This window comes from Scyliorhinus torazame, chromosome 14 (assembly GCF_047496885.1).
Source record: "Scyliorhinus torazame isolate Kashiwa2021f chromosome 14, sScyTor2.1, whole genome shotgun sequence".
NCBI classification, from domain to species: domain Eukaryota; kingdom Metazoa; phylum Chordata; class Chondrichthyes; order Carcharhiniformes; family Scyliorhinidae; genus Scyliorhinus; species Scyliorhinus torazame.
Window position 1 is genome coordinate 145,002,779 of NC_092720.1, and position 22,105 is coordinate 145,024,883.

Sequence of the window (22,105 nt, forward strand, 5' to 3'; positions counted from 1 at the left end):
TTCCCAGTATTTTGCTTTTGAATCACGCTCTCTGCTTCCTGTCACTCAACCAATTTTGTATCCCTGCTGACACCGTCCCACGTATTCGGTTGGCTTTAACTTTGATAAGAAACATTTTGTTGTACCCCATTAACAAGCACAGCAAATCCATTCACCTCACCAACCCTCTATCTCTGTTATCCCACCAAAAATCAAATCAGGAGTTAAACAAGATTTATCTTGAACCAACTGTGAATGAATCTGTGCTCCATTATGTATTTTGCTGTCTAATTCTGAGGAAAACTTGGACAGACGCTGAGTGTTGTTGAACATGACGTACACAATTGGATGAGCGACTATAAAGGGCTGAGCTGCAGCCAGTCAGTCAGAGGCTGCAGCTCCGGGACCAGTTCTCCCGCTCACACGCACTCTTGGAGCCACTTGGGGCAAGTTTTGCTCTCGGTCTTTGTGTTGAGATAGAGGCGAAGCTGCAGAGGATGGACCAAGTCAAACCGCGGCTGAAATGTCGGATCTGGACTTTCAATAATATCAAGGTGAGGGACTGAGCGCTTTCTTCCCCAGCCTGTTCACACCTGTCACAGCATGTCTACAAAGTGACTGAGCGTTTCCGCTGCACGTTGTCCTTTTTAGAGCAAGTCACCCCAAATCAACCAAATTGACGCAACCCTGGCAGAATTTCACGTGTAAATAACCCTCGGCTCAAATTCAGTTACTGCAATTGAAAGTGCCGCCTGCACTGAAAGCCAGCCCGCAGCTCCTGAACTTCCTCATTCCATAGCGTCTGCATCTGGGGCGTGGGGAGTCCATCAGGGTTTAGGGGGAATTGTCAGAATCGCTAACTTCCTCTGAACAATTGTGCTGTACTGGGAAGCATCCACATCAGTAACTTCAGATCGTTGTGCCAATGTCACACTCAAAGTTACTCTGAAAGAGTTAGAAGAAATAAAATCACTCTAACTCCAGAGTAACTAGTTAGATCACCGTGGCTGAGGCCAGCAGCCCCCCCCCCCCCCCCCCAGCTCCCAGGGGACCCCCACACCCACATGGACCGCCCCCCTCGATATACGCGTGTGACCCTGCCCACCAGCCCGGACCTGACCCCTAATGTCTGACGCCCCCCCCCCCTTACATTTACACTTAATTTCTCCCTGGCTTGTTATTCCCAATGGGACATTTAATCTCAGCTGCTTTATAATAATTATAATCTTTATTAGTGTCACAAATAGGCTTACATCAACACTGCAGTGAAGTTACTGTGAAAATCCCCTAGTCACCACACTCTTGCACCTGTTTGGGTGCACTGAGTTTAGCTCACTGGGCTAAATCGCTGGCTTTTAAAGCAGACCAAAGCAGGCCAGCAGCATGGTTTAATTCCCGTACCAGCCTCCCTGAACAGGTGCCGGAATGTGGCGACTAGGGGCTTTTCACAGTAACTTCATTGAAGCCTACTCGTGACAATAAGCGATTTTCATTTCATTTCATTTTCACTGACGGAGAATTCAGAATGTCCAATTCACAAAACAAGCACGTCTTTCGGGACATGTGGGAGGAAACAGGAGCACCTGGAGGAAACCCACGCAGACACGGGGAGAACGTGCAGACTCCCCACAGACAATGACCCAAGCGGGAATCGAACATGGAACCCTGGTGCTTTGAAGCAACAGTGCTAAACACTGTGCTACCATGCTGCCCTGCTGGTGCTGGTTGGGAGGCAGTGGATTAGTGGTATTGTCACTGGACTAGTAAATCAGAGACCCAGAGTAACCCAAGTTCAAATCCCACCACTGCAGATGGTGACATTTTATTTCAATAAAAATCTGGAATTAAAAGTCTAATGATGACCATGTAACTATTGTCCATTGTTGTAAAAACCCATCTTGGATTGGATTTGTTTACTGTCACATGTACCAAGGTACAGTGAAAAATATTTTTCTGCGAGCAGCTCAACAGATCATTAAGTACATGAAAATAAAATAAAAGAAAATACAAATAAAAGAGCAACACGGGTCAAGCATAAAGGGGTGTAGTGTGAATGAGGTCAGTCCATAAGCGGGTTCTTTTAGGAGTCGGGTACCAGCGGGGAAGAAGAAGTTTTTGAGTCTGTTCGTGAGTGTTCTTCGACTTTTGTATCTCTTGCCCGATGAAAGAAGTTGGAAGAGTGAGTAAGCAGGGTGGGAGGGGTCTTTGATTATATTGCCCGCTTACCCCAGGCAGCGGGAAATGTAGATGGAGTCAATGGATGGGAGGCAGGTACGTGTGATGGACTGGGCTGTGTTCACTACTCTCTGAAGTTCCTTGCGGTCTTGGGCCGAGCAGTTGCCATACCAGGCTGTGATGCAGCCAGATAGGATGCTTTCTATGGTGCATCTGTAAAAGTTGGTAAGAGTTAATCTGGACATGCCAAATTTTCTGAGGATGTATAAGCGCTGTTGTGCTTTCTTGGTGGTAGCGTCAACGTGGGTGGACCAGGACAGATTTTTGGAGATGTGCACCCCTAGGAATTTGATACTGCTAACCATCTCCACCTCGGCCCCGTTAATGCTGACAGGGATGTGACAGTACTTTGCTTCCTGGAGTCAATAACCAGCTCTTTAGTTTTGCTGGTGTAGCAATCTAAAATGGCCACCTGCAAGGGACCATGGGAATTGTGGTCAATTTGGGGCACAAACAAGTGCACAGCCTCTGTGTATTGTGCAAAGAAGCTAGACCTGACAGAAACTTGCACCTATTAAAGGTCAATCACCATTTCCCATGGACAATAAAACTTTGAGCCAAGGAACGGCAACAGTAGCAGACTAACCGGCGCCACTTACCCTTACCACTTGCCCAGCCATTGAGGTATCCGCCCCCTAATTGGCCAGGATCAATGAGGGTGATCAAAATCGTATCGATCCATTGGATCTGGAGCTAGGACCGCCACATAGCGCATGAAACCCCAGGGAAATATGAAGAACTGCAAACCGAGAGATCTGCCTCTTTTGGACCGGCCTCTGCGACCAATTGCAGCATATCAACCAGCCAAGTTCTAGGACCCGCGATCGCGACATAGAACATAGAAAAATACAGCACAGAACAGGCCTTTGGCCCACGATGTTGTGCCAAACTTTTGTCCTAGATTAAGAACAAATTAATCTACACCCCAGCATTCTACCGTAATCCATGTACCTATCCAATAGCCGCTTGAAGGTCTCATGTTTCTGACTCAACTACTTCCACAGGCAGTGCATTCCACGCCCCCACTACTCTCTGGGTAAAGAACCTACCTCTGACATCCCCCCTATATCTTCCACCATTCACCTTAAACTTATGTCCCTTTGTAATGGTTTGTTCCACCCGGAGAAAAAGTCTCTGACTGCCTACTCTATCTATTCTCTTGATCATCTTATAAACCTCTATCAAGTCACCCCTCATCCTTCTCTGTTCTAATGAGAAAAAGTCTAGCACCCTCATCCTTTCCTCGTAAGACTTACTATCCATTCCAGGCAGCATCCTGGTAAATCTCCTTTGCACCATTTCCAAAGCTTCCACACCCTTTCTAAAATGAGGCGACCAGAACTGCGCACAGAACTCCAAATTTTGCCTCACCAAGGTTTTGTACAGCTGCATCGCCACCTCACGGCTCTTAAATTCAATCCCTCTGCTAGCCCACCATAGGCCTTCTGCACAGCTCTGTCCACTTGAGTGACAACTTTCAAAGATCTATGAACATAGACCCCAAGATCTCTCTGCTCCTCCACATTGCCAAGAACCCGACCGTTAACCCTGAATTCCGCATTCATATTTGTCCTTCCAAAATGGACAACCTCACACTTTTCAGGGTTAAACTCCATCTGCCACTTCTCAGCCCAGCTCTGCATCCTATCAATGTCTCTTTGTAGCCGACAACACCCTCCTCACGATCCACAACTCCACCAATCTTCGTATCTTCTGCAAATTTACTGACCCACCCTTTAACTAGGGCAGCATGGTAGCATAGTGGTTAGCACAATTGCTTCACAGCTCCAGGGTCCCAAGTTCGATTCCCGGCTGGGTCACTGACTGTGTGGAGTCTGCATGTTCTCCCCGTGTGTGCGTGGGTTTCCTCTGGGTGCTCCGATTTCCTCCCACAGTCCAAAGATGTGCGGGTTAGGTGGATTGGCCATGCTAAATTGCCCTTCGTGTCCAAAAAGGTGTCCAAAAACGTTAAGTGGGGTTTGCTGGATTGCGGGGATTGGGTTTGGGCTTGAGTGGGTTGCTCTTTGTAAGGGCTGGTGCAGACTCAATGGGCCAAATGGCCTCCTTTTGCACTGAAAATGTTATGATAATAATTCTATGATTAGCTCCCTTATCTAAGTCATTAATGAGGACCCAGAACTGATCCCTGCGGTACGCCACTGGCAACTGGGCTCCAGGCTGAATATTTCCCATCCACCACCACGCTCTGACTTCTATCGGTTAGCCAGTTCGTTAGCCAACTGGCCAAATTTCCCACGATCCCATGCCTCCTTACTTTCTACAGAAGCCTACCATGGGGAACCTTAGCAAATGCCTTACTAAAATTCATGTACACTACATCCACTGCTTTACCTTCACCCATGTGCTTGATCACCTCCTCAAAGAGTTCAATAAGACTTGTGAGGCAAGACCTACCCCTCACAAATCCGTGCTGACTATCCCTAATCAAGCAGTGTCTTTCCAGATGCTCAGAAATCCTATCCCTCAGTACCCTTTCCATTACTTTGCCTACCACCGAAGTAAGACTAACTGGCCTGTAATTCCCAGGGTTATTCCGATTCCCTTTTTTGAAGAGGGGCACGACATTCGCCACTCTCCAATCCCCTGGTACCACCCCTGTTGACAGCGAGGACGAAAAGATCATTGCCAACGGCTCTGCAATTTCATCTCTTGCTTCCCATAGAATCCTTGGATATATCCCGTCTGGCCCGGGGGACTTGTCTATCCTCAAGTTTTTCAAAATGACCAACACATCTTCCTTCCTAACAAGTATCTCCTGGAGCTTACCAGTCTGTTTCACACGGTCCTCTCCAACAATATGGCCCCTCTCATTCGTAAATACTGCAGAAAAGTACTCGTTCAAGACCCCTCCTATCTCTTCAGACTCCATACACAATTTCCCGCTACTGTCCTTGATCGGACCTACCCTCGCTCTAGTCATTCTCATATTTCTCACATATGTGTAAAAGGCCTTGGGGTTTTCCTTAATCCTACCCGCCAAATATTTTTCATGCCCTCTCTTAGCTCTCCTAATCCCTTTCTTCAGTTCCCTCCTGGCTACCTTGTTTCCTCAGCCTTACATAAATATCCTTCTTCCTCTTAACAAGACATTCAACCTCTCTTGTCAACCATGGTTCTCTCACTCAACCATCTCTTCCCTGCCTGACAGGGACATACATATAGAATCATAGAAGTTTACAGCATGGAAACAGGCCCTTCGGCCCAACCAGTCCATGCCGCCCAGTTTTTACCATTAAGCTAGTCCCAGTTGCCCGCACTTGGCCCATAACCCTCTATACCCATCTTACCCATGTAACTATCTAAATGTTTTTTAAAAGACACAATTGTACCTGCCTCTACTACTACCTCTGGCAGCCCATTCCAGACACTCACTACCCTCTGAGTGAAGAAATTGCCCCTCTGGGCCCTTCTGAATCTCAAGGACACGTAGTATCTGTTCCTTGAACAAGTTCCACATTTCAATCGTGTCCTTCCCTGCCAGCCTATGTTCCCAACTTATGCACTTCAGTTCTTGTCTGACAGCATCGTATTTACCCTTTCCCCAATTGTAAACCTTGCCCTGTTGCACGCACCTATCCCTCTCCATTACTAAAGTGAAAATCACAGAATTGTGTTCACTGTCTCCAATATGCTCCCCCACTAACAAATCTATCACTTGCCCTGGTTCATTACCAAGTACCAAATCCAATATTGCCTCCCCTCTGGTCGGACAATCTACATACTGTGTTAGCAAAGCTTCCTGGACACATTGCACAAACACCACCCTATCCCAACTATTTGATCTAAAGTGTTTCCACTCAACATTTGGGAAGTTGAAGTCACCCATTACTACTACCCTGTGACTTCTGCACCTTTCCAAAATCTGTTTCCCAATCTGTTCCTCCATATCTCTGCTGCAATTGGGGGGACTATAGAAAACTCCCAACAAGGTGACTGCTCCTTTCCTATTTCTGACTTCAACCCATACGACCTCAGTAGACAGATCCTCCTTGAACTGCCTTTCTGCAGCTGTTATACTATCTCTAATTAACAATGCAACCCCTCCACCTCTTTTACCACCCTCCAATCTTATTGAAACATCTATAACCCAGGAGCCTCCAACAACCATTTCTGCCCCTCTTCTATCCAAGTTTCCGTGATGGCCACCACATCGTAGTACCAAGTAACGATCCATGCCTTAAGTTCACCCACCTTATTCCTGATGCTTCTTGCTTTGAAGTATACACACTTCAACCCATCTCCGTGCCTGCAAGTACTCTCCTTCATCAGTGTTACCTTCCCCACTGCCTCACTGCACGCTTTGATGTCCTGAACATCGGCTACCTTAGTTGCTGGACTACAATTCCCCTGCCAAATTAGTTTAAACCCTCCCGAAGAGTACTAGAAAACCTCCCTCCCAGGATATTTGTGCCCCTCTGGTTCGGATGCAACCAGTCCTGCTTGTACAGGTCCCACCTTTCCCAGAATGCGCTCCAATTATCCAAATACCTGAAGCCCTCCCTTCTACACCATTCCTGCAGCCACGTGTTCAGCTGCACTTTCTCCCTATTCCTAGCCTCGCTATCACGTGGCACCGGCAACAAACCAGAGATGACAACTCTGTCTGTCCTTGCTTTTAACTTCCAGCCTAACTCTCTAAACTCGTTTATTACCCCTATTCCTACCTATGTCGTTGGTATCAATGTGGACCACGACTTCTGGCTGCTCCCCCTCCCCCTTAAGGATCCTGAAGACACGATCCGAGACATCCCTGGCCCTGGATCCCGGGAGGCAAAATACCTTCTGGGAGTCTCGCTCGCGTCCACAGAATCTCCTATCTATTCCCCTAACCATTGAGTCTCCTATCATGATTGCTTTTCTATTCTTTCCCCTTCCCTTCTGAGCCCTAGAGCAAGACACAGTGCGAGTGTTGCTTTCCAAATTTCTTTCTCCGTCAGTCTGGCCTCAATAAAAGTCGAGATGGATTTGCAAGTAAAAAGAAGTTATTTTATTCAGCTTGCAAGCTACCTAGTCCACAGTGATACAGACAACATGTTGCTATCTGCAGTCCCGGGAACTAAGTGAAGGTCCCAGACAAAGAGTACTCTGTGATACAAAAATGTACTCATACATTCAAATGGCATCAAGTTTCACATACTCGACACCCATAGGTCATCCTATGTCCCTCCTGACTTGTTTGATCTATTCTGATTGGCTCACTTCCAATCCCTTTCTCCGGCCCCTATCAATGCAGCATCACTCTCATAGACACACCTCTTCCTGCTTTTTCCATGCGGTCTCAAATCCCTTTGTCTCTACCTGCCAGAATCAAAGTGGCTTATTTCTACATTACATTAACTAATATCTCTAAAGTAACTATTTTATATCACATTCGTCATTCCCTCCTTTTATCATTCCATGATAACCGAACTATCCAATCCATAGCTACGGTTCCTCATCTAAAAAGATCCGTCGCTGCATTTCCAATTCCTGTCTTCATCTGCCTCACCCTCATGGATTTTAACAGTTAAATTTTTTTTTGCGGTGATTGGGGCGGTGATCTGATCCAGTGCACCCCGCATTCTACCCATCACACATTTAAGGATGGCCAGGCCCACAAAGATGCAGCCGATAGCTACCACTAGATACATGGCCATATTTATCAACCAGTCCTTCCATCCTCCAAATCCCCAGTTACCCCAAGAGCCAGGATCCTGCATCCCGTCCAAGTGATCCCGTATGCGATCCATAAATTTAGTGATGTTAGCGGTCAAGTCCTGAACTCCCATGATACACTTGCCCTGCACTATGGCGCATACCCCACCCTCACGGGCCAGAAGATAGTCAAGAGCATACCGGTTCTGCATTGCAAACAACCGTAGCTGAGACAACTCCTTGGTTATTGCCCCGAGGGCTCCCAAGGTTTCATTTCCCAAGATGGTAAGGCCGCAAATAAAATAATTCCGATCACTGACAGCCAAGGAACCCCCCCACACCTCCCAGTGTCAATACGCTCAGAATGCCCCACCCGGCTGAGTGGCCCCGGTTGGGTGCGAGAACCTGAGGTTTTTTCCAGTTCTCGCAAAATTCAGCCGAGACTGCCCGGCGTGCTAACTGATTATGCAGGTTCCACGCCGAAGGGCAGGGGACTGTGGTAGGGACTAGAGTCCCTATAGCAATTCGGCGGGGAAATGGGGGTGACAAAACGTTGGTCGCTGTGCCATTAAATAAAAAGTAGTATCCTTGCTCCGTGTGGAGACTAGCATCACAATCAGCATATCGGTTGCGTAAGGACCCCCCAGTAGCCCAGTTTATCCAACTTTGAAATGCCCATTCGGGCCGCCCAGCAATGCGGAAAGCCCTATTCCCAACAGTGATATGAGAGACATTCGCCCAGCCACAGAGGAGCTGGAGGCCGGCGTTCAATGGAACGCAAGTGGTGTTGTAACAAACGCATTGGCCAGACGCCTGGGTGATATGGCACCTCCTGTCCGTACAGGTGGGAAACAGACATGTTATATTTGTGTCCACCTCTACCAGCAAACAGCCATATCCTTCACTGCTGAAGCAATTCTCGTACGACCGGGAATCCCTATTGGGAGTGAAGTGGCTAGGTATGTACGCCCTCCACCGTCGCAGCCTATCGTACTGTGAATGGGAATTATCCCGAGGAAGGGGAAGGCAAATAGCCGGTGGTGCTGAACCCGGATCGTAAGGAAGAGTGACTTGCTCGGGCAGTGGCTCGGAATGCTGACAATGAACCACCGTTTGGGGAGTGCCCCAAAGCGGTGAAACAGAAAATAACCTAGACACCGCTGCGGGGTTTGGGTAGCAGACAGCCCGTCCCTGGCCATACAAGCGGTGGTAAATCTGGTAGAAGAGATTCATACTACCCGGGTTTTCCTCAGTTTGGCCTTTAATTAACTTAAGTGTATCTCCCGGTAACCTACGTTCTAGCTGTACTTCCCTTCTCATACGCCCCGTCCTCTCTCTAGTCCCTTTCTCTTTCTCATAGCCTCTTCCTACACTCTTCTGACAGCCTGATTTTACCTTTATTGTACCACTCTTAACACATCCAAAATCGAATTTACATGTATTCCGAAAACAAGGCAATGTCCATATAATGTTCCCTTCCCATCGCCGGGACCGGTGCAACTGCTTCATGACTCCTGCATTCTCCTTAACTTTGATGACCTTCCATGAGTCGATACCATGTCCTCGTATATGGGGGCAGCGAAGAACATCACCTTTGCAGAGGTGATGTAACCTTGTAGATTGGTTGGGGCTACACGGATACATAATATTCCCCTTTTCCATGTCCATCGCCAATAACACGCCAAGCGAAGTGAGGCCAAATATCAGACAGACGATGCGTAGCCACTCCATCATGCTCCACACCTGTAAAATAGCACTGGAGAAGGGAGGCAGGTTAGTATCCGACCTTTTACAGTAGTGGAGATGGACTCAATTTACAGTGATGTAGGTGGACCCAAGCACTTCGCCCCTCCACTTTAACTGCTGTGGGGGTGGTAAGGAGAACTTGGAAGGGCCCGTCCCATCGCGGCTCCGACCTCTTCCTAGTCCAATTTTTGACCATGACATAACTACCGGGCTGGACTGAAAGTGAGCTAGGTACTGGGGGCAATGGCTGGTGAGCCGCGCGGACCTGGCCATGGAGTTCCTTGAGCACTTGCGTGAGGGCTAGAACATAGGTGGTCATTTCTTCAGTCATCTGATGAAACTGAACCAGTCTGGGAACCTGCAGGCTCCAGGGAGTTCCAAGAGGCCTGCCATAAAGAATCTCGGCGGGAGAGAGCCGGGCCGGTCCCGCAGGTGTAACCCGCAGCTGGAAGAGGGCAACGGGGAGCAACTTAAGCCATGTCAGTCCCGTGTCTGCTCTTAATTTAGCCAATTTAGTTTTGAGGGTCTGATTGTGTCTCTCAACCAACCCGGCCGCCTGCGGTCTGTAAGCATAGTGTAACTGCTGGCGTATGCCCAACTGGGAGCAAAACTCCTTGTTAATTTGTCCAATAAAATGAGGCCCATTATCAGAACTTAACTGAGCTGGTATACCGTACCGGGGAATGATTTCCCTCATCAAGACTTTAACCACAGTAGCAGCTTTATTATCGATAGTCGGATACGCCTCAACCCATCTGCTGAACACATCCACAATGACCAAAACATATTTATAACATTGACACCTTTCCAACTCAATGTAATCCATTTGGAGCGTCTCAAAGGGACCACTGGGCAACGTGGTTTGCCCCTTCCCACAAGGGATACCTTTTCCGGTGTTATATTGCTGACAAATCAAACATCGATTACTGATACTTTGGGCCAACCCCTGAATTTTAGGGTGCCACCAAGTGTCCAGCAACAAATCACTAGTCCCTCGAGCCCCACAATGAGTTGCAAAGTGTACACATTCAATGACCCATAAAGCCAGCACATCAGACATACAAGTCTGATGTGCAGGCGTGGTCCATAAAGAGGAAACAGAATCATATGTACAACCTAACCGTTTCCACATTTGTTTATCACTCTCAGGAGCGTCCTGTAACCTTATGACGTCTTGGATGGTTGGCATTGACTTGTCAGAAGCAGACATATTTATAGTAGATCGTTTAGTCTGACTTAACATCTTAGGCACCATCACTTGCTGAATTTGCGCGGCTGTTCGCGCTGCACAATCTGCTCGTTCATTACCAACGTCAACTGGGGTTGTACCATTCGTGTAGGCAGCGCATTTAATAACGGAAATCTGCGCGGGCATAAGGAGGGCCTGCAGTAGGTCATTAACTAAACCCCGGTGGGATATTTGACCACACATAATCATGTCAGGTTGTTCTGACGAAATGTCACTCAAATCGCCCTTTATTGTGGTAGTTTCCTGAATCAAGGCTAAACAGTCGTGGCCAGGTGCGTCTTCATGGACAGGGAGACCACTAAGAAAACAAGCTGGATTGATAGTGGTGCAGTGTTTAAATGTCAGACGTGGATTGTTCAAAAGGTATATCTCATACCTATTCTGACGAGCTGCGGTAAGATGCTGAGTCTGCAGTTGCCTCAGTAGTGCGATGACCGAGTGGGAGCTATACACCGTAATATCCTGTTGGAGAGTGAGAGCATGTAATGGCTATGCGATGGCATTGATTGAACATAAATCCTGTACTAATCGGTACTGGTCTGGTTTGGCTGGTTTAGGCACAGCAAGTATGGGGGTGTTACATTCTGATTGGCAAGGGACCAAAATACCCTGTTTCAACAGCTCTTGAATTAATTTATCTATTGATGGAGCAGCTTGAGATTTCAGGGGGTATTGTCGAATGGAAGGTAGCTTTACATGATCCTTAATCATCACCTTAATAGGTGTAACATTTGTCTTTCCCACTTGTGATGGGTATTCCGCCCAGACCTGTGGATTGACATATTCCAACACATCATGTCCCCTGTGATGCTGCAGTCGAGTGTTAATCGTTTCAGGGACCTCAAAATATTTTATGGTAGTGCCGTCCGGCATGACTTGAAGTGTGTAGTCTGTTGGATCCAAATGATCCACTGCCCTCCTGACCATTCGCCCCATATCCCTGGCATGGTACTGGTCATGGACCTGACGTGTAATATGAGGGCTTACCGAAGCTGACTGTGGCCATAAATGTGGTGATATTGTAACAAAATCGGCTGTACCTTCTTTTCCCGTGACTGTGGCTGTAACCTTGACTGGCCATTCGGTCTCAAGTAATGGCCGGTATTTGTCCTCCAACTCCCTGTTTCGTCCAGTTCTGAAATAGGCCAGGGTAACGTGATGCAGTGACTGTTCAACATCTAACGTCCACCACTGGAGGGTGATAGAAATATAGCACTGTTGTCTCATCCTCCATGATTTAACCGTTACCCCCTCATCTCCGCATTCTAGCTGTAGCTGGAAGATACACAGTAAATCTCGGGCCAACAAGCTACAGTCCAATCCAGTAGTCACTACAAACTGATGATCTGCAGACTTATTCTCGTAAGTGACTGTCACAGGTTCAGAAATAGGATACTCACACACCTGTCCTTGGAACCCTGACAATTGCTGCGTGTGGTCGGATAATGGTAATTTAAGTGCTGATTGCACAGAAGACATGGCTGCCCCGTCCTCTTCTTCCAGTAGACCAATGGCCCCTCAGAGGGGGCTGCGGTTGTAGAGCTATTGATTCGTTCGGTGGGCCATAAAAAGGGGGTGAGGGTCCCTTTGGGTGGGTTTGGTATCCTCCTCTTCGCTGATCCACCCACCCAAAGTCACTATATTGGGGCTCCTGCTGGTAAACTACCATTTCTGCCGCTTGTTGGGGTCGCAGATCATCCTTTTTCATTACATACTCAGTCTTAACCTTTGTAACTGAGCCTCCTTCTTGGCCTACACCCTCCTTCCAGTAAAATCTGACTGCCCTTGCCATCTGGGAAGGGTCGTTCTCTGTCCAATTCATGTTATTACATTTCACAGCAGTAACCACAGAAGGTGGTAGGCAATGCATTAACATAGCACAGTATTGAGGGGAATTCTGACCATTTTGATACAGCAAATCGCCTGACTGTCCCCGGTAGATTTCATTAAAACGCTCCAGAAATTCCTCTGGCTCTTCAGTCTTCTTAGGTTTTAGGTCTAAGATAACAGAAAGATTTATGGGCCTTTGAAATGTGCTATTCAACGCATTCAAGATCTGTGTCCTTCTATCGTCGTCTAACGCATAGGCCTGCTGGAGTGCGGCATGACTAGCATAATTCAGGTGGTTAAGATAATTGCGGTACTCTGCTGGGGTTAAAATCTGCTGGACTAGGGCCCAGAGGTCCCTTGAATCAGCTTGATAAATTGAGATGGTAGTTCTCAAGGAATCCATGAAGGCAGCAGGAGATTTTTTCTATCTGGGATTGTAGACATAATAGCCATCATCTCACTGGGTGTCCATGGGAAGTAAACGTCTATCGTGGGGTTCGCTCCCGCAGTCACTGGGTCGGGGTTTCGCATCTTCCTAATCGGTAACTGTCTCCGAATGTCACCAGGGGGCACTCTAGCTATTTCCCCTGGTTGTTCCAAGACTTCAATGTCTCTCCCTGTCAATAGGGGGAGTTCTTTCTCTTCAAAAGAAGTTGTTTCAGCTTCCTTTGTTCCCGAATCTTGTGGTTTCTGCTTAGTTTGGAGAGACTTAGGTGATCTGCTTACTTTTCCAAATTATTGAATTTTTCTTTTTCTGTCAATTCAAGGCCAGCCATTGAACTACGTAGCTCCTCTCTTGTTTGACCCGCGCCTTTCCTCTACTTGCGCTTTTTTTTTAAAACTTAAAAATGTTTGAAAATTCAAATTGAATTACTGCAACTTGCAAGCTTAGCTCTGATCTCAACTCAGAACTAAATTTACAATTTGCTTAACACAAACTTGTATAACATTTACAACTTAATTATTTCTTTATCTTAACAATTTTTCTTTTACCAAGTTTTTTTTTTACATACACATAAGTATTAGCAAAATCAACTATCATCTCCAGATTGACACTTTTTAAAATGGTGTCCATGATCTTTAAGTTTCTATTAATCTCCAGATAAAATGAGATAAACCTTATTTCAAGTAAGTAAAACTTAAGATTCTGGCAATTTCAATCAATTGCTTTCGAAAATAATAACTTTTATCAAAGAGGTGGAGAAACCCACTGGTTTCCTTTAATTAATTCAAAACGTAACTTTGCTGGTGTTCACTGACTCAAAGGAAAGGTATCCGATTACACTAGCGACTGGTGCTGTTATCTCAAGGCCTGAGTGAGAAGCACTGTCTGTCTTTAACTTTGCCTGCTGCTGTTAACCCTTTGAGAGACTTCTGCTTCAACCAATATGCAGCATTCCCCACAATCTCAACTAGTCCTCGGAACTGCGTTTTTCGCCAATACAGTCCAATTTTAGCTTAATCAACTATATATTTAAAACACTCACACATAGAGTTGAACCATCTTCAGATTTAAAAACAGTTATACTGGACTGAACCTTCAGTACTGAAGTCCCATCAGCCCCTGAACCCATATAATAGACTGAACCTTCATTACTGAAGTCCCATCAGCCTCTGAACCCTTATACTTGGAATTGAATCATCATTTGAGATGTCACATCAACCCAAAACCCTAACCCAAGCCGAAACAACAATATGAAATCCCATCAATTAAATTGCTAATCCCCAGACTGACCTGTGATTTCGTCGAGGCGGTCTTTCTGTGCCAACCGCGAGTGACCAGACTAATCAGACGATAAGAAGAGGGGAACAATCAATGCGCGGTCGTTTTCCAGTTCTACATTGAGGGCCCTTTGTTCCCCATCCTCCTGTTCATAATCAGTCTAATTCTGATTTCGCAGTTGGATCAGGATCGCCCTGAGAAATCCCGGTTTTCGGCACCAAATGTTGATTTCCAAATTTCTTTCTCCGTCAGTCTGGCCTCAATAAAAGTCGAGATGGATTTGCAAGTAAAAAGAAGTTATTTTATTCAGCTTGCAAGCTACCTAGTCCACAGTGATACAGACAACATGTTGCTGTCTGCAGTCCCGGGAACTAAGTGAAGGTCCCAGACAAAGAGATCAGTACTCATACATTCAAATGGCATCAAGTTTCACATACTCGACACCCATAGGTCATCCTATGTCCCTCCTGACTTGTTTGATCTATTCTGATTGGCTCACTTCCAATCCCTTTCTCCGGCCCCTATCAATGCAGCATCACTCTCATAGACACACCTCTTCCTGCTTTTTCCATGCGGTCTCAAATCCCTTTGTCTCTACCTGCCAGAATCAAAGTGGCTTATTTCTACATTACATTAACTAATATCTCTAAAGTAACTATTTTATATCACATTCGTCACGAGAGACCAGGCTGCTAGGGCCTTCCCCCGGTAGGTCATCCCCCCCCCCCAACAGCATCCAAAACGGTACACATGTTTTGAAGGGGAACGGCCACGAGGGATCCCTGCACTGTCTGCCATTTCGTTTTCCTTCCCCTGACTGTAACCCAGCTACTCTTGTCCTGTACCTTGGGTGTGGCTACCTCCCTTTAACTCTTGTCTATTACCCCCCTGCCTCCCGGATAATCCGAAATTCACCCATCTCCAGTTCCCCAACTCTGTCTCTGAGGAGCTGAAGTTGGGTGCACTTCCCGCAGGCATCGTCAGCGAGGACACCGGTGGTATCCCTCACCACCCACATCCTACAGGAGGAACATGCAACTGCCCTAGCCTCCATCCCCTCTTACCTTACAGAATGTAGCTGCCCTGTGGACCAACTAGAACTCTGCCCGACGACTCTGCTCCCAATCAGCTGCACTCTCTATAAACTCCCGTCTCCCTTCACGCTCTTTGAGGAAATGTAGGAAATGAAATTAAAGGAGCATCTTACTCCCTCCTCACCTAACTCTCTCAGTCACCAAACTCTCACTATAGCACTCAAATGCACCCAAATTCAGCATTCCCTCAGTCACCAAACTCTGACGATAGAACTCAAATGCACCAAATTCAGCACTCAGTGCAAACAAAGTCTGCACTGTAGGTGGATTACTTTTATACTGTGAATCTAGCCTCTGAAAACTGGCCTAATCCAATTAACAAGCTCCAGCTGCAAGTACCTACAAGTAGAACCTTTGTTTAAAGCTGATTGAAAATTCACCTTCTTCAAACCAAACAGCAACTTTTAAGTTAATTAACTAAATAAAAGAAAGACTAGACGTTAGATAAAAATGAAGCCTTATACTCCCTCAGTCACCAAACTCTCATGATAGCACTCAAATGCACCAAATTCAGCACTCAGTGCAAACCTGAAGGACGAGCCCAGTCGAGATGAACCCATGTGGACACAGATAAAGGCCTTATCTCCCGCACAGAGCGGGTCACCCCTAAGTTAAGTAAAGGTCATCTTAGTTATTAGGTATAGTTTAGTGCGTAGCTGCGTCTATCATTGCATTTGGAGGTAAGTCCTGTGTTTATTAACAAACTGTCTTTTGAACTAATATACTGGTTGTGTGGTCATTTGGTCGATGTAAGAAACAGCTTGTGGTTCACACAGAAATAAAGAAGTCAACACTGGCATTGAGGGATAGATTGTTGTCGCTGCACCACTCGACTAGGTTCTCCCTCACTGTATATCATCCTCCTGTATTCTGACTCATAGTTATTCGAGACCTGCCCACTATGGTCGTATCGTCAGCAAACTTGTAGATGGAGTTGGAACCAAGTTTTGCCACGCAGTCGTGTGTGTACAGGGAGTAGAGTAGGGGGCTAGGTACGCAGCCTTGCGGGGCGCCGGTGTTGAGGACTATTGTGGAGGAGGTGTTGTTGTTCATTCTTACTGATTGTGGTCTGTTGGTCAGAAAATCGAGGATCCAGTTGCAGAGTGGGGAGCCAAGTCCTAGGTTTTGGAGCTTTGATATGAGCTTGGCTGGGATTATGGTGTTGAAGGCGGAGCTGTAGTCGATAAATAGGAGTCTAATGTAGGAGTCCTTGTTTCCAAGATGCTCTAGGGATGAGTGTAGGGCCAGGGAAATGGTGTCTGATGTGGACCGGTTGCAGTGGTATGCGAATTGCAGTGGATCAAGGCGTTCTTGGAGTATGGAGGTGATGCGCTTCATGATCAACCTCTCTAAGCACTTCATTACGACTGAAGTCAGGGCCACTGGTCGGTAGTCATCGAGGCACGTATGATGGTGGTCTTCTTGAAGCAGGTGGGGACCTCGGAGTGGAGTAGGGACAGGTTAAAGATGTCTGCGAATACCTCTGCCAGATGGTCCGCGCAGGCTCTGAGTGCACGACCAGGGATCCCGTCCGGGCCCGTCGCCTTCCGAGGGTTCACTTTCAGGAAGGCCAATCTGACTTCGGAAGCTGTGATGGTGGGTATGGGTGAATTATGGGCTGCTGGGGCACTCGCCAGTGGATTGTTGGTTACCTGCTCGAACCGAGCATAGAATGCATTGAGTTCATCGGGGAGGGCGCACTGCTGCCAGAGATACTGTTCGGCTTCGCTTTGTAGCCCGTTATGTTGTTTAGTCCTTGCCACAACCGCCGAGAGTCTGTCTGTGACTCTAGCTTGGTTTGATATTCTCTCTTGGCATCTCGGATGCCTTTGCGGAGGTCGTACCTGGATTTCTTGTATAGGTCAGGGTCATCTGCCTTGAACGCCTCAGACCTGTCCTTCAGTAGGGAGTCAATCTCGCGATTGAGCCATGGTTTCTGGTTGGGGAACGCACTTTGGCACGCAGTCGTCCACACATTTGCTGATGAAGTCTGTGACTGTGGTGGCATACTCATTTCAGTTGGTCGCTGAGTTCTTAAATATGGACCAGTCCACTGTCTCTAAGCAGTCTCGTTAGAGCCCTTCTGTCTCCTCGGACCAGCACTGCACAACCTGTTGAAGGCAGAGCTGTAGTCAATAAATAGGAGTCTAATGCAGGAGTCCTTGTTGTCGAGATGCTCTAGGGATGAGTAGGGCCAGGGAGATGGTGTCTGCTGTGGACTGATTGCGGCCGTAAGCAAATTGCAGTGGATCAAGGAGTTCTGGGAGTATGGAGGTGATGCGCTTCATGACCAACCTCTTGAAACACTTCATTATGACTGGAGTCAGGTCCACCTGACGGTAGTGATTGAGGCACGTTGCCTGGTTCTTCTTTGGCACCGGTATGATGGTGGTCTTCTTGAAGCAGGAGGGGACATCGGAGCAGACAAGGGATACGTGAAAGATGTCCGCGAACACATCTGCCAGCTGGCCTCTGAGTGCACGACCAGGGGTCTCGTCCAGACCCGTCGCCTTCTCAGGGTTCACTTTCAGGAAGGCCGATCAGACTTCAGAAGCTGATGGTGGGTATGGGTGTGTTTATGGGCTGGTTCACTATTGTTCTTTAGGGAAGGAAATCCGTCGTCCTTACCTGGTCTGGCCTACATGTGACTCCACAATGTCATGTGAGAGTACCTTTAAGAAATGGGTGTTTAAGAAATGTACCTTTAAGAAATGGGTATTTATCAGTGATGTCAGAGCGTGGGTGGAGCTGGGCTGTCTGTCAGCTTTTTACTTTAGTTTTAGGATGTTTGCTGCAGGGTGTGTTTTAGTTTCATTTTCAGTGTTGGAGCTGAAGCCAGATAGAGCAGGTGTACTGTTGCTCTCTCTGCCATGAAAAGACTATCTGTTGATCATTTGACGAATTCAGAATTATAAATGTTCTCAGTAGTGAATGTAAACCTAATGTGCTTCTGTTAAAATGTGTTTCTTTTGTCTTCTGGATGTTGTTTGGAAGTTATTCAGCATTACTTAGTGTTGTATCCTTTGGGGGTTGTATTTGAATTGATGGTTTCTAAGATGTTCACTGTATGTTTTAGAAAGGTTAACTTGAGTTCATAGAATAAACAATGTCTTGCTTTAAAAAATACTTTTCCATTTCTGCTGTACCACTCCTGTAGAGTGGGCTGTGTGCTCCCCACACCACAATCTATTAAAAGTTGTGAGTCAAGTGAACTCCATGATACACTTTGGGGTTCTCTAAACCCTGGCCCATAACAAATTGGGGGCTCGTCCGGGATAAAAGTCTATCTATTGGATAACTTAAAGACAGCGAGGGGTGAGCATATTGTGGTTGCTTTTCAGGTGTGGTATTTCAGTTTAAGTAGGGAGTATGTTGTGGACAATGGCTCTTTCAGAGGCTCAGAGGTTTTTGGGGGTGGAGACGGTCACACACGGTGTCTTATGGACAGAGACTAAAAGCAGACTGTTAGATTTGGGAAAAACAGTGCAGTTAACATTACCTGACAAAATGCAAAAAGATGAGGTAATTATGGCGGTGGATAAGCATTTAAAGTTGCCTGAGATACAGTCTGACTCAGTAGAAATGGCAAAGATCCAGTTGCAGATTAAGCAACTTGAACATGAGAAAGAATTAAAGCAGCTTGAATACGAAAGAGAGGAAAAAGAGAGAAAACGGAAAGAGATAGAGAGGAAAAAGAAAAGGAGAGAGAAGAAAGGAGAAAAGAAAGAATAGCCCTAGCAGAACAAAAAGAAAGAGAAAGGGAGATACAGATCAGGGAAAAAGATAAAGAGAGAGAGTTTGAACTTCGGAAAATGGCCATGAAACATGACAGTCAGTTTAAATTGGCAGACGGAAAGGGAAACGTACAGTTGGAAGAAAATGATGAGGATAGTGAGAAAAAGCGTCATAGTCGAAGGCTTGGTGGGGATCTATTTTAAAATGTCCAAGCATTGCCAAGGTTTGGCGAGAAGGAAGTGGAAGCCTTTTTTCATTTCATTTGAGAAGGTAGCTAAACAAATGAAATGGCCACAGGACATGTGTGTGTTACTGATTCAAATAAAGCTGGTAGGTAGAGCTAGTGAAGAGTTTGCATCACTACTGAAGGAGGTATCTGGAACGTATGAGGAGGTGAAGAAATCCATCTTAAGTGCATATGAGCTAGTACCTGAAGCTTACAGACAAAGGTTTAGAAATTTAAGGAAAGAATTAGGTCAAACATACATGGAGTTTGAAAGGCTCAAACAGAGTAATTTTGATAGGTGGATAAGGGCTTTGAAAATAGACCAAACGTATGAAGCTCTCAGAGAAATTATACTTTTGGAGGAGTTTAAAAATTCAATCCCTGATGTAGTGAGGACTCATGTGGAAGAACAGAGGGGAAAACTACGAGATTATCAGCAGAGATGGCAGATTATTATTAATTAGTTAATAAATCAAAGATTGGTTCCCGACATCAGTTTCAGCCGGTGAGGGATAGAAACTGGGGACATGAGAAATACTCAAGTGGTAAAGGTAAAGGTGATCTGATGGGAGACAATAAAGAGAGTGTACCTCAGATTAAAAAAGAAATCCAGGAGGGTGGAAAAGAAATTAAAAGTTTAAAATATTTTCACTGTAATAAACTAGGCCATGTAAAGTCACAGTGTTGGTGGTTGAAGAAAAGCACTGGGAAGGCTGATATGGTAAAACAGGATAAGACAGTGGGATTTGTTAGAGTGGTAAAGGAAAGCCCAAGGGAAGCGAAGGAGGTGCAAATGATTGTACAGCCTGTTAAAGAAGTAATTGTTAAGAAGGTGCCAGATGTATTTAAAGAGTTTACTTGTGTGGGTAAAGTTTACTCATGTGTATCCGGAGGTACTGGTAAAGAAGTCACAATTTTAAGAGATACAGGGGCTAGTCAATCTTTAATGGTAAGAGATGAGGAATTATGTAGTTTGGGAAGAATGTTGCCAGAAAAGGTGGTGATATGTGGAATTCGGGGTGAGAGGAGTAGCTTTCCATTATGTAAGGTTGGAAAGTCCAGTGAAGAGTGGTGAAGTTGTAGTAGGAGTAATAGAGAAACTATCTTGTCCAGGAATACAGTTTATCTTGGGTAATGATATAGCTGGATCGCAGGTGGGAGTGATGCCTACTATGGTTGATAAGCCAGTGGAAAATCAGACAACTGAAGTGTTGAAGGACGAATATCCTGGGATTTTTCCGGATTGTGTAGTAACAAGGTCGCAAAGTCACAGGTTAAGACAAGAGGAGAAATCAAAGAGTGAAGATGAAGTTGAAGTGCAATTATCAGAAACAATTTTTGATCAGATGGTTGAAAAAGAACAAGAACAGGTGGAGGATGAGGCGGATATTTTTAGTTCAGGAAAATTGGCGGAGTTACAACAGAAAGATGTCGAAATAAAACGGATATATTAGAAAGCATATACAGAAGAGGAATCTGAAGGTATACTAGAGTGTTATTACCGTAAAAATGATGTCTTGATGAGAAAATGGAGACCTGTACATATACAGGCGGATGAAAAATGGGCAGAAGTTCATCAAGTAGTATTGCCGGTAGGGTATAGAAAGGAGGTTGTGAGTTGCACATGAGGTACCAGTGGGAGGTCATTTGGGAATAAGTAAAACTCAAGCTAAAATCCAGAAACATTTTTATTGGCCTGGACTACAGAAAGATGTAGTTAGATATGGTCAATCATGTCACACATGTCAAGTGATAGGGAAACCTCAAGCAGTGATAAAACCAGCGCCCTTAATACCCATTCCAGCATTTGAGGAACCTTTTACAAAGGTCCTAATCGATTGTGTAGGACCGCTTCCTAAAACCAAAAGTAGGAATCAATATCTTTTGACTATAATGGATGTGTCCACTAGGTTTCCAGAGGCCATTCCAGTACGTAATATTACAGCTAAAAGGATTGTGGAGGAGTTACTTAAATTCTTTACTAGATATGGACTACCCACAGAAATTTAATCGGATCAAGGATCAAATTTTAGCTTGGGAATAAAACAATTTAAATCAACTGCGTACCATCCAGAATCGCAGGGAGCATTAGAAAGGTGCCATCAGACATTAAAGACAATGTTGAGGGCGTATTGTCAAGATTATCCAGAGGATTGGGATAAAGGAATCCCATATATATTGTTTGCAATTAGGGTTGCACCTAATGAGTCTACCAAATTTAGTCCTTTTCAACTAATTTTTGGTCATGAGGTAAGAGGACCACTTAAATTGATTAAGGAAAAATTGGTGGATGAGAAATTGGAAATTATATTATTGGATTCCGTGTCAAATTTTAGGGAACGATTAAATAGAGTGGGTGAATTGGCGAGACAACATTTGAAAGTTGCACAAAATGTGATGAAACGGGTAGCAGGCAAGAAATCCAAAGGTCGTAGTTTTGCCAGTGGGGTTAAAGTTTCAGTGTTGTTACCAGTGGCAGGGGAGCCTTTAAAAGCTAGGTTTTGTGGACCGTATAAGATTGAAAGGAAATTAAGTGAGGTGAATTATGTGGTAAAAACACCAGATAGAAGGAAGACTCACCGAGTGTGTCATGTGAATATGCTTAAAAGATACTTTGAAAGGGAAGGAGAGGA

The 22,105-nt window shown here is 45.7% G+C and overlaps 1 protein-coding gene across 6 annotated transcripts in view; it reads left to right on the forward strand.

The window, feature by feature from the left end:
• The first annotated feature begins 225 nt into the window (after positions 1 to 225).
• The window catches only part of LOC140390084 (solute carrier organic anion transporter family member 2A1-like), a 578,748-nt gene continuing 556,868 nt past the window's right edge, over positions 226 to 22,105 (forward strand). For 2 of the 6 annotated variants that reach the window (XR_011934552.1, XR_011934553.1), the window contains exon 1: positions 226 to 533. Coding sequence is in view for 3 of the 6 variants with exons in the window: in XM_072474981.1 (XP_072331082.1) it covers positions 477 to 533 (57 nt within the window). In the remaining 3 variants the exon portion in view is untranslated. The remainder of the gene's footprint in view (positions 534 to 22,105) is intronic. The other 4 variants (XM_072474978.1, XM_072474982.1, XM_072474981.1 and 1 more) reach the window with 3 other exon arrangements.